Source organism: Myxine glutinosa, chromosome 9 (assembly GCF_964187855.1).
Source record: "Myxine glutinosa chromosome 9, kmMyxGlut1.1, whole genome shotgun sequence".
Taxonomy (NCBI): domain Eukaryota; kingdom Metazoa; phylum Chordata; class Myxini; order Myxiniformes; family Myxinidae; genus Myxine; species Myxine glutinosa.
The window spans coordinates 136,495,743-136,509,038 of NC_136269.1; the positions used below are offsets into that span (position 1 = coordinate 136,495,743).

General features: G+C 33.0%; 1 protein-coding gene across 7 annotated transcripts in view; it reads right to left on the minus strand.

Annotated features, from left to right (window-relative positions):
• Positions 1–13,296, minus strand: part of TBC1D31 (TBC1 domain family member 31) — a 71,260-nt gene that overhangs the window by 38,243 nt on the left and 19,721 nt on the right. For all 7 annotated transcript variants that reach the window (XM_078784984.1, XM_078784983.1, XM_078784987.1 and 4 more), the window contains exon 8: positions 9,699–9,830. In XM_078784984.1, coding sequence (XP_078641110.1) covers positions 9,699–9,830 — 132 coding nt within the window. The remainder of the gene's footprint in view (positions 1–9,698; positions 9,831–13,296) is intronic.

Below are 13,296 nucleotides of genomic sequence, written 5' to 3' on the forward strand. Positions count from 1 at the left end.
TTGGTTTAAAAGATAATAATCTATTTACTTGGTTTAAAAGATAATAATCTATTTACTTGGTTTAAAAGATAATAATAATCTATTTACTTGGTTTAAAAGATAATAATCTATTTACTTGGTTTAAAAGATAATAATCTATTTACTTGGTTTAAAAGATAATAATCTATTTACTTGGTTTAAAAGATAATAATCTATTTACTTGGTTTAAAAGATAATAATCTATTTACTTGGTTTAAAAGATAATAATCTATTTACTTGGTTTAAAAGATAATAATCTATTTACTTGGTTTAAAGATAATAATCTACTTACTTGGTTTAAAGATAATAATCTACTTACTTGGTTTAAAAGATAATAATCTATTTACTTGGTTTAAAAGATAATAATCTATTTACTTGGTTTAAAAGATAATAATCTATTTACTTGGTTTAAAAGATAAGAATCTATTTACTTGGTTTAAAAGATAATAATCTATTTACTTGGTTTAAAAGATAATAATCTATTTACTTGGTTTAAAAGATAATAATCTATTTACTTGGTTTAAAAGATAATAATCTATTTACTTGGTTTAAAAGATAATAATCTATTTACTTGGTTTAAAAGATAATAATCTATTTACTTGGTTTAAAAGATAATAATCTATTTACTTGGTTTAAAGATAATAATCTACTTACTTGGTTTAAAGATAATAATCTATTTACTTGGTTTAAAAGATAATAATCTATTTACTTGGTTTAAAAGATAATAATCTATTTACTTGGTTTAAAAGATAATAATCTATTTACTTGGTTTAAAAGATAATAATCTATTTACTTGGTTTAAAAGATAATAATCTATTTACTTGGTTTAAAAGATAATAATCTATTTACTTGGTTTAAAGATAATAATCTACTTACTTGGTTTAAAGATAATAATCTACTTACTTGGTTTAAAAGATAATTAATCTATTTACTTGGTTTAAAATATAATAATCTATTTACTTGGTTTAAAAGATAATAATCTATTTACTTGGTTTAAAGATAATAATCTACTTACTTGGTTTAAAGATAATAATCTATTTACTTGGTTTAAAAGATAATAATCTATTTACTTGGTTTAAAAGATAATAATCTATTTACTTGGTTTAAAGATAATAATCTACTTACTTGGGTTAAAGATAATAATCTATTTACTTGGTTTAAAAGATAATAATCTATTTACTTGGTTTAAAGATAATAATCTATTTACTTGGTTTAAAAGATAATAATCTATTTACTTGGTTTAAAGATAATAATCTATTTACTTGGTTTAAAGATAATAATCTATTTACATGGGTTAAAGATAATAATCTATTTACTTGGTTTAAAGATAATAATCTATTTACTTGGTTTAAAGATAATAATCTATTTACTTGGTTTAAAGATAATAATCTATTTACTTGGTTTAAAGATAATAATCTATTAACTTGGTTTAAAGATAATAATCTATTTACTTGGTTTAAAAGATAATAATCTATTTACTTGGTTTAAAAGATAATAATCTATTTACTTGGTTTAAAGATAATAATCTACTTACTTGGGTTAAAGATAATAATCTATTTACTTGGTTTAAAGATAATAATCTATTTACTTGGTTTAAAGATAATAATCTATTTACTTGGTTTAAAAGAAAATAATGTATTTACTTGGGTTAAAGATAATAATCTACTTACTTGGGTTAAAGATAATAATCTATTTACTTGGTTTAAAGATAATAATCTACTTACTTGGTTTAAAAGATAATAATCTATTTACTTGGTTTAAAAGATAATAATCTATTTACTTGGTTTGAAGATAATAATCTATTTACTTGGTTTAAAGATAATAATCTATTTACTTGGTTTAAAAGATAATAATCTATTTACTTGGTTTAAAAGATAATAATCTATTTACTTGGTTTAAAAGATAATAATCTATTTACTTGGTTTAAAAGATAATAATCTATTTACTTGGTTTAAAAGATAATAATCTATTTACTTGGTTTAAAAGATAATAATAATCTATTTACTTGGTTTAAAAGATAATAATCTATTTACTTGGTTTAAAAGATAATAATCTATTTACTTGGTTTAAAAGATAATAATCTATTTACTTGGTTTAAAGATAATAATCTATTTACTTGGTTTAAAAGATAATAATCTATTTACTTGGTTTAAAAGATAATAATCTATTTACTTGGTTTAAAAGATAATAATCTATTTACTTGGTTTAAAAGATAATAATCTATTTACTTGGTTTAAAAGATAATAATAATCTATTTACTTGGTTTAAAAGATAATAATCTATTTACTTGGTTTAAAAGATAATAATCTATTTACTTGGTTTAAAAGATAATAATCTATTTACTTGTTTTAAAAGATAATAATCTATTTACTTGGTTTAAAAGATAATAATCTATTTACTTGGTTTAAAAGATAATAATCTATTTACTTGGTTTAAAGATAATAATCTACTTACTTGGTTTAAAAGATAATAATCTACTTACTTGGTTTAAAGATAATAATCTATTTACTTGGTTTAAAAGATAATAATCTATTTACTTGGTTTAAAAGATAATAATCTACTTACTTGGTTTAAAGATAATAATCTACTTACTTGGTTTAAAAGATAATAATCTACTTACTTGGTTTAAAGATAATAATCTACTTACTTGGTTTAAAAGATAATAATCTACTTACTTGGTTTAAAGATAATAATCTACTTACTTGGTTTAAAGATAATAATCTACTTACTTGGTTTAAAGATAATAATCTACTTACTTGGTTTAAAAGATAATAATCTATTTACTTGGTTTAAAAGATAATAATCTATTTACTTGGTTTAAAAGATAATAATCTATTTACTTGGTTTAAAAGATAAGAATCTATTTACTTGGTTTAAAAGATAATAATCTATTTACTTGGTTTAAAAGATAATAATCTATTTACTTGGTTTAAAGATAATAATCTATTTACTTGGTTTAAAAGATAATAATCTATTTACTTGGTTTAAAAGATAATAATCTATTTACTTGGTTTAAAAGATAATAATCTATTTACTTGGTTTAAAAGATAATAATCTATTTACTTGGTTTAAAAGATAATAATAATCTATTTACTTGGTTTAAAAGATAATAATCTATTTACTTGGTTTAAAAGATAATAATCTATTTACTTGGTTTAAAAGATAATAATCTATTTACTTGGTTTAAAAGATAAGAATCTATTTACTTGGTTTAAAAGATAATAATCTATTTACTTGGTTTAAAGATAATAATCTACTTACTTGGTTTAAAGATAATAATCTACTTACTTGGTTTAAAAGATAATAATCTATTTACTTGGTTTAAAAGATAATAATCTATTTACTTGGTTTAAAAGATAATAATCTATTTACTTGGTTTAAAAGATAAGAATCTATTTACTTGGTTTAAAAGATAATAATCTATTTACTTGGTTTAAAAGATAATAATCTATTTACTTGGTTTAAAAGATAATAATCTATTTACTTGGTTTAAAAGATAATAATCTATTTACTTGGTTTAAAAGATAATAATCTATTTACTTGGTTTAAAAGATAATAATCTATTTACTTGGTTTAAAAGATAATAATCTATTTACTTGGTTTAAAAGATAATAATCTATTTACTTGGTTTAAAAGATAATAATCTATTTACTTGGTTTAAAAGATAATAATAATCTATTTACTTGGTTTAAAAGATAAGAATCTATTTACTTGGTTTAAAAGATAATAATCTATTTACTTGGTTTAAAAGATAATAATCTACTTACTTGGTTTAAAAGAAAATAATCTATTTACTTGGTTTGAAGATAATAATCTATTTACTTGGTTTAAAGATAATAATCTATTTACTTGGTTTAAAGATAATAATCTACTTACTTGGGTTAAAGATAATAATCTATTTACTTGGTTTAAAGATAATAATCTACTTACTTGGTTTAAAAGATAATAATCTATTTACTTGGTTTAAAAGATAATAATCTATTTACTTGGTTTAAAGATAATAATCTATTTACTTGGTTTAAAAGATAATAATCTATTTACTTGGTTTAAAGATAATAATCTATTTACTTGGTTTAAAGATAATAATCTATTTACTTGGTTTAAAGATAATAAGCTACTTACTTGGGTTAAAGATAATAATCTATTTACTTGGTTTAAAGATAATAATCTATTTCCTTGGTTTAAAAGATAATAATCTATTTACTTGGTTTAAAGATAATAATCTATTTAATTGGTTTAAAAGATAATAATCTATTTACTTGGTTTAAAAGATAATAATCTATTTACTTGGTTTAAAGATAATAATCTATTTAATTGGTTTAAAAGCTAATAATCAATTTACTTGGTTAGAAAGATAATAATCGATTTACTTGGTTTAAAAGCTAATAATGTATTTACTTGGTTTAAAAGATAATAATCAATTTACTTGGTTTAAAAGATAATAATCAATTTACTTGGTTTAAAAGATAATAGATTTACTTGGTTTAAAAGATATTAATCTATTTACTTGGTTTAAAAGATAATCGATTTAAAAGATAATCGAAAAGATAATCGATAATCGATTTACTTGGTTTAAAAGATAATCGATTTACTTGGTTTAAAAGATATTAATCTATTTACTTGGTTTAAAAGCTTATAATCAATTCACTTGGTTTAAAAGCTAATAATCAATTTACTTGGTTTAAAAGATAATCGATTTACTTGGTTTAAAAGATAATCGATTTACATGGTATAAAAGATTATTCGAGTTACTTGGTTTAAAAGATAATCGATTTACTTGGTTTAAAAGCTAATAATTGATTTACTTGGTTTTAAAGATAATCGATTTGCTTGGTTTAAAAGATAATCGATTTGCTTGGTTTAAAAGATAATCGATTTACTTGGTTCAAAAGATAATCGATTTTCATGGTATAAAACCACCATTTAGAGGCCATTTTTCCCCGCAAAGCGGGGGTTGGCCTTTTCGGGGACCGTGGTAGTTGTTGTTTTTTGGTCCCCTTTTTGAAGCAATGTTTTACGGCCGGATGCCCTTCCTGACGCCAACCCTTTTTGCCGCCTTCAACGACAAACAGGGAATTACCAGTGAACTGGTACTCAATTAGCCGACCTCGGAAGGATGACAGGCTGAGTCAACCCCCCTGGCGTTAATTCAGCGATCGACCGGGATTCGAACCCAGGATCCTAGGATCCTAAGCCGGCACCCTAGCCACTAGCCCAACACCAGGGATTTACATGGTATAAAAACCACCTTTAGAGGCCATTTTTCCCTGCAAGCGGGGGTTGGCCTTTTTCGGGAACCGTGGTAGTTGTTGTTTTTCGGTCCCCTTTTTGAAGCAATGTTTTACGGCCGGATGCCCTTCCTGACGCCAACCCTTTTTGCCGCCTTTAACGACAAGCAGGGAAAACCACACAACCTGACCACAAAGCAGGAAAAAAAACAAAAAAAAAAAAAAAAAACTTGATGGCAAGCCCATCCTGATCAGGTCAGTGTTTGGACTACCACTGGTAACATGCAACCTACTGCGAACTATCACATGGTCGGGTTGTCAGCAAATAAACAGATGCCTCACTGGCTTGCCAGTGGAGAGGGTGACTATGACATCACCCTGCAGAACTAAAAACACCTGGCAAAGGTCAGATAAACTGTTTTCAGGAGCCAACAGCCATAGAGTAAAGATCTCCTGAAAAAAAACAAAAAAAAAAACACCCATCTAGTTGGACTGGTTCATGGCAACTCAGGTATTCAAGAGAGTTAAAGAACCCTTGATGAAGCAAATTGTTAGCCATTGAATTGACAACCACAAAACCTTTGCACATGGTATAAAAGCTAATAATCAATTTACTTGGTTAGAAAGCTGATAATTAATTTATTTGGTTTAAAAGATAATCGATTTGCTTGGTTTAAAAGCCAATAATTAATTTACTTGGTTTAAAAGCTAATACTCAATTTACTTGGTTAGAAAGCTGATAATTAATTTACTTGGTTTAAAAGCTAATACTCAATTTACTTGGTTAGAAAGCTGATAATTAAGGGATGGCAACATAGAGAGTAACCCAGTTTTAGGACCGGCAGAGAAGATAACTGAGAAGGAAGTTGAGGAAGCGATAAAAGCAATGAAGAGTAGAAAAGCGGGAGAGCCGACGGGAGTTGTGGGAGATATGTTGAAGGCAGCAGGAAGTTGGGGTGTGAAGAGAATGACAGAGATCTGTAATCTGGTGGTGATAGAAGGCCGCATTCCAGTGGATTGGGAACTGAGTACCCTCGTCCCTCTATACAAGGGGAAAGGTGACCCTCTGGAGTGTGGCTCGTACCGAGCGATAAAGTTATTGGAGCATGGAATGAAGGTATTGGAAACGGTGTTGGAGAGGAGGATAAGGAAGAAAGTGAAGATCGACGAAATGCAGTTTGGATTTATGCCAGGAAGAGGAACGACAGACGCGCTTTTCGTTGTGAGGCAGTTGCAGGAGAAGTACATGGAGAAGAGGAAGAAGTTATTTCTTGGGTTTGTTGATCTGGAGAAAGCATTCAATAGGGTTCCACGCAAAGTATTGACATGGGCATTGAGGAAGTTAGGAGTGGAGGAATGGTTGATCAGAGTAGTGATGGCAATGTACAAAAGAGCGCACACAGCTGTAAGGACGAAGGACGGGAACATTGGTGAGTTTGAGGTGAAGGTGTGAGTGCATCAGGGGTCGGTACTAAGTCCACTACTATTTGTAGCTGTGATGGAGGTGCTGGCCCAGAACGTAAAGGAGGGTTTACCGTGGGAGTTGTTGTATGCAGATGATCTGGTGGCAGATGATCTGGTGTTGATTGCGGAAAGTATGGATGGACTGAAGGAAAAGATGAACAAGTGGAAGGAATGTATGGAGACAAAAGGTCTGAAGGTGAATATCGGAAAGACGAAGGTGATGGTAAGTGTTAAAGCATGTGGTGAGGTGGAAGGAACTGGGAAGTGGCCCTGTGCTGTGTGCAGGAAGGGTGTCGGAGTGAACTCCATTCAATGTACAATGTGCTCTGAGTGGGTTCATGAAAAATTGTAGTGGTCTGAGAGGGTCATTAACCAGTGTGGCAGCTACATTCAAATGTAAGGTGTGCACAGAGGGAGCTGCAGATGGAGGAAATGTTGAGTTGGATCTTGGAGACGGCGTGAAGCTGGAAGGTGTGAAAACATTTTGTTACCTTGGAGACATGCTGAATGGAGAAGGTGGATCAGATTCTGCAACTGTTGCTAGAGTGAGATGTGCATGGAAGAAGTTTCGGGAACTGAGTGGCGTGCTGATGACGAGGGGAGTGTCGTTGAAGCTGAAGGGAAAGGTGTATGCTGCATGTGTGAGAAGTGTTATTATTTATGGGAGCGAGACATGGGTAATGAACGTAGAGCAGCAACGAAGGTTGGAAAGGGTGGAAATGCGACTGGTTTGATGGATGTGTGGAGTATCGTTGAGAGAGAGGAAGACAAATGATGAATTGCGAAAGATGATGGGAATAGAGCCTGTGATTGATGCTGTGAAGATGAACAGGTTGAGATGGTTTGGTCATGTGTTGAGGAAGGGTGAAAGTGACTGGTTGAGAAGAGTGATGGAAATGAATGTAGAAGGAAGTAGAAGACGGGGAAGACCGAGAAAGACTTGGCTAAAGATGGTGGAAGAAGAAATGCGGGCAAGGGGGTTAACAAGGGGAGATGCAGAAAATAGGGCAAAATGGAGAAGATTGTCATGGGGATCGCAAGGCTAACCCCCGCTCTAGCAGGGAAAATGGCCTTTAAAATGCATGTTTGTAAAAGCTAATAATTGATTTACTTGGTTAGAAAGCTAATAATCAATTTACTTGGTTAGAAAGCTAATAATCAATTTACTTGGTTGGAAGGCTAATAATTCATTTACTTGGTTTAAAAGCTAATAATCAATTTACTTGGTTTGAAAGCTGATAATTAATTTACTTGGTTTAAAAGCTAATAATTGATTTACTTGGTTTAAAAGATAATCGATTTGCTTGGTTTAAAAGCTAATAATAAATTTACTTGGTTAGAAAGCTAATAATTAATTCACTTGGTTTAAAAGCTAATAATCAATTTACTTGGTTAGAAAGCTAATAATTAATTTACTTGGTTTAAAAGATAATCGATTTGCTTGGTTTAAAAGCTAATAATAAATTTACTTTGTTAGAAAGTTAATAATTAATTTACTTGGTTTAAAAGCTAATAATCAATTTACTTGGTTAGAAAGCTAATAATTAATTTACTTGGTTTAAAAGCTGATAATTAATTTACTTGGTCAGAAAGCTAATAATTAATTTACTTGGTTTAAAAGTTAATACTCAATTTACTTGGTTAGAAAGCTAATAATTAATTTACTTGGTTTAAAAGCTAATAATCAATTTACTTGGTTAGAAAGCTAATAATTAATTTACTTGGTTTAAAAGCTGATAATTAATTTACTTGGTTAGAAAGCTAATAATTAATTTACTTGGTTTAAAAGTTAATACTCAATTTACTTGGTTAGAAAGCTAATAATTAATTTACTTGGTTTAAAGGCTAATAATTGATTTACTTGGTTTAAAAGATAATCGATTTGCTTGGTTTAAAAGCTTATAATAAATTTACTTGGTTCGAAAGCTAATAATTAATTTACTTGGTTTAAAAGCTAATAATCAATTTGCTTGGTTGAAAAGATAATCGATTTACTTGGTTTAAAAGCTAATAATAAATTTACTTGGTTCGAAAGCTAATAATTAATTTACTTGGTTTAAAAGCTAATAATCAATTTGCTTGGTTGAAAAGATAATCGATTTACTTGGTTTAAAAGCTAATAATAAATTTACTTGGTTCGAAAACTAATAATTAATTTACTTGGTTCGAAAGCTAATAATTAATTTACTTGGTTTAAAAGCTAATAATCAATTTGCTTGGTTGAAAAGATAATCGATTTACTTGGTTTCAAAGCTAATAATTGATTTACTTGGTTTAAAAGATAATCGATTTGCTTGGTTTAAAAGCTCATAATAAATGTACTTGGTTCGAAAGCTAATAATTAATTTCCTTGGTTTAAAAGATAATCCATTTACTTGGTTTAAAAGCTAATAATAAATTTACTTGGTTAGAAGGCTAATAATTAATTTACTTGGTTTAAAAGATAATAATCAATTTACTTTGTTAGAAAGCTGATAATTAATTTACTTGGTTTAAAAGCTAATATTCAATTTACTTGGTTAGAAAGCTGATAATTAATTTACTTGGTTTAAAAGATAATCGATTTGCTTCATTTGAAAGCTAATAATCAATTTATTTGGCTAACAGGTCTCAACTTCCTTACATCGAGATTTACTTCCTACTCGCACGCGTTCCATGCTATTCTATACAGTTCTATCTCTTCTAAGGTAATCTCTAACCCCCCTCCCCACCCTCCTTCCCCCCATCAATGTAAAATTATATAGAGTAATACTTCGAAGCAATTGGAAAATATACAACAGTACACGGAAGGAGCACACAAACAACAACAACCACAACAATTACGTGTTATAAAAGATTCTTTTTTCGTGTGTGTTTACTTCCTTTTACATCCTTATTGAGACTCTCAGATATGCAATATGTTCATGAGGTACAACATGCGGTCTTTTGGTTAAACCAGTCAGTGAAGTGATGGGTGGGCATGGCTAGTAGCCCTGAAGCGAGACTCACCTGTTCTACATTGCGAAGAGATCCAAATGCATATGCAAGGCGATGTCCAGCACGCTTGCCACGCTGTGTCTTCTCTGAACAAGTTCGTTTCACAAGATTCACTTCAGTCAACTGGACCACTTTAGCCAGTGGCTGTGAGTGTTGAGGACAGAGGCAGAGATGGGGGTTGAGGAAGATGTGTGCGCATCAGAGCTGCCGTTACTTCACTAATGCACAATCCATGATGGTCTCCTATAATCGATAGTAATCACAGGAGGATTTCATATTCACAATAAGTACAAATGATGTCCCTGAGCACTGACCTGACATCCACCTACAGCCCCATCCCATTATTAGTCACCTACCGGTTTCACTGCAAAGGACTATAGTTTTGCTCTCCGTTTGTTTGTTTGTCTGTCTGTCTGTCCCTCCCACCTGTGGTTTTACTGACTTTTTGGGATACCTTTAACATATTGTTACGTGTATGGGGGAGGATAGAGATTACCTTACAAGATATAGAACTGTGTAGGAATAGCATGGACCACATGCGAGTAGAAAGCCAATCTCGAAGTAAAGGAAGTACAGTATAGGGATTTGTTAGCTTTAGGATTGTGTTTGAATGTGCACGATACGAGGGTCGTGCTTGTGATCAGATAGAGAGGGATTAAAGTTGAGGAAACATGGGTAAAACCTCATGTAAACTTCCACCGAGAGTGCCGAGTGACATCTCTGTTGAACAATGTCCACAAAAGCCCAGGATATCGAAGCAGAAAGCCATGACATTGAGAGAGGTAAGGAGAGAGGGGGAGGAGCTAGAATCGTCCTCGGAACAGGGGTGGAGCCCAGTGCCGTATATTAACAGAGTCTGGCCAGCCTTTGATCTGCTCAACTACCGCCGTGATTGGTCGAGCCTGCGTCACATGGTTTACAGGCGCCATTTTGCATACCACCTCAGCCGAGCAGCTTTCCCGCTGCACCCATTCCGTGCCATTGCTTCGTATCGTTGCATATTTCATTTGAGTAATATTTCAATAAAATCAACCAATATGGTGTGTTGTGCCGCTTGGGGATGTTCTGTTAGACCAGGACAAGGTCGTATAATGCACAGATTTCCTCGAGACAAGGAACGAAGTGCTATTTGGGCGGTTAAAATACGCCGAGTTGGATGGAATCCATCACCTTACTCATATTTATGTTCGGTAAGTGAAATCACTTAATATATTATTGCGGATATGAGGACTGTATTTTTTTTTGATTGTGTGTATTATTATTATTGCTCGAGTCTGCGCCTCCTGCCTCCGGAAGGTCAAAGGGCGTCCCATAATTAGTCCATAAAGCATCCACACCAAAGCCAATCATAGAATACCCCTGTTCAATAGTTATATCTTATTATGTGTTTTAGGGTAAGGCTGTGTCTCCCATTAATTGAAATACTCCATTGCACCAGTGAAAGAGATAGATTCCCTTCATTCCCACTCCCAAAACTTCCATTCCCCCTTTTTGTCAATTGCCATTCGCATTGCCAACTGCATTTTGGGCGGTTTTCTCTTCATCCGCCATTGACCACGAGGCAGGGTTGGGGAAGAAAGGCGGGTCCCCACCTCGTCATAGAGGGGAGGAGTGAGTCAGCCCCACTCAACCAACCACGAACAAGGGGTTGGACTTGGAGAGGGTGTGGAGAGAAACATCGAGGAGGTTCGCGAAGGTTGAGGGGCAGGGCCTATATAACCCGCAGGCAGGGCGTGTCCAAAAGAGATGAGCTTTTACAGAGAGACGAGAGGGAGTCCAAGGAGTTGAGTCCGAGAGAAGTCCAGAGTTGCGCTGCAGATCGAGCCACCGAAACTGCACTTACTGCAGCTCGAGCCACCGCAACTGCATTTTACTGCAGCTGGAGCCACCGAAACTGCAGCCACAGCAGCGTGAGGCCTGGACGGCAGTTTGGAGCAGGGCCGCGAAGGAGCGGCGGCTGCCAACGAGTCGATCGGCTGCAGGACCAGTTGGACCTCCCTATCCCGCCAACATCCATCTCCCGCCAGTCCTATCATCATTCCCCGCGTGAGTCTGTCCTTGTTTGTTCTGTCCCTGGGTTAATTAAGACTGTAGGTAAGCTAGCGTTGCACTGTGTATCTAATCTCGTCTGTAAATAAATGTGACTGCTTTCTTCTTGATTATATGTGTAAATAATAAATCCAATTACTCTTCTGTACGTCTTCTTCCTCTTTGTATTCGGTCGCTTTAGAGTTTTCCCGATTGAATAGCGGTGGCGCGATCCGGCCAAAGTTTGGGGCAAATCGGGTTCTAGTCGGGGAATAACTGTTCGGTCGCGGTAATACCACCGCTCGGTCAAAATAACATCTTTAACCGCGTCCGTAACAATATATTGGTTTCAAATCAAAAGTGACATGACACGTGTGTATTAGGTCTCTGGTGAGCTTTACATTTATTTAGTCAACCATATATATATATATTATACATATTCCCTGTAACATTTTTCGTGTACATATGCAGTGTATAGGGTATATATGTATATAAGGGATTATGTATAATAACTGAAAATCAGGTATTATACATAATCCCTTATTATACATAAACCCTGTAACATGCACTGTTTATATATGTTTAATATATCAGGAAATACGACCGGAGAGCATGGCAGCAAAAGTATGGCAATGCGAGCGCTTGTCAAGAAATTGAAATAGGATATATGTATATACACGTACAGTCGTACACATTTGATATATATATCTATTTTATCTAAATATATCACCAAGGTTATAATGTTTAATGGCGGATTTCTTCAAGAATAACAAATAAACAATGTACCTCTGAGTCTGTTTACTTTTTTTATTGCTGATTATGGTGCGAGATTAAGTTATAATGTAGCGGCTACCGCTGGGTTTTCACAATCGCCTTGCACCTATCAAGGACGCGGAGCGATCACCATGCCGGGCTCGTCCAGGACGCCCGGGCAGGCCCGCGCTCAACTTGCCAGGCCTCGGTCGGGACGCTGGGCCACGCCCCCTCTCGCCTTTCCTGGGCAAACGCTCCGGGATAATATGTATATATATTGCTGCCCGATAAACGGGCTTGTCAGAGTGCCTGAGTGTTTGGTTTGATTAAAGCAACTCGGATGAATTCCAGCTTTTTGTCGCGTCCATTCTTCTGATCGACGTGGGAGCCCCAGCTCCTTCAATAACAACATTTGTGAACCCAAGCTAATTAATAAAATAATAGACATTGTACTTTCGTAGCATTATGGGAATATTGTATGTTACGTTTCCAGATAATAGATGAAAACTAGTATACAAGCTCCATTTTATCAAATTACAATTTCATGCCAAGAGAAATAAAATGTATCAGTATACTGTATGCAGCTGACAATAAATCGTGTGCCACGACAGGGAAACAATTCGTGTGAATAAATGACGCCGCTTGCAGATTTTATTATTCCAATCACAAACAACACGTCACTTTAACTTGAAATAGTTGTTCCTCATTAAATCTGCGACCAAACAGTAATAACATCGATTCCCTCATCACAGAACTACAGGATTGCCACAGCTGACATACATCTCGCAGTGCCAGGGCGCGAAGTTAGGTATGCAACATGGCGCCAGTA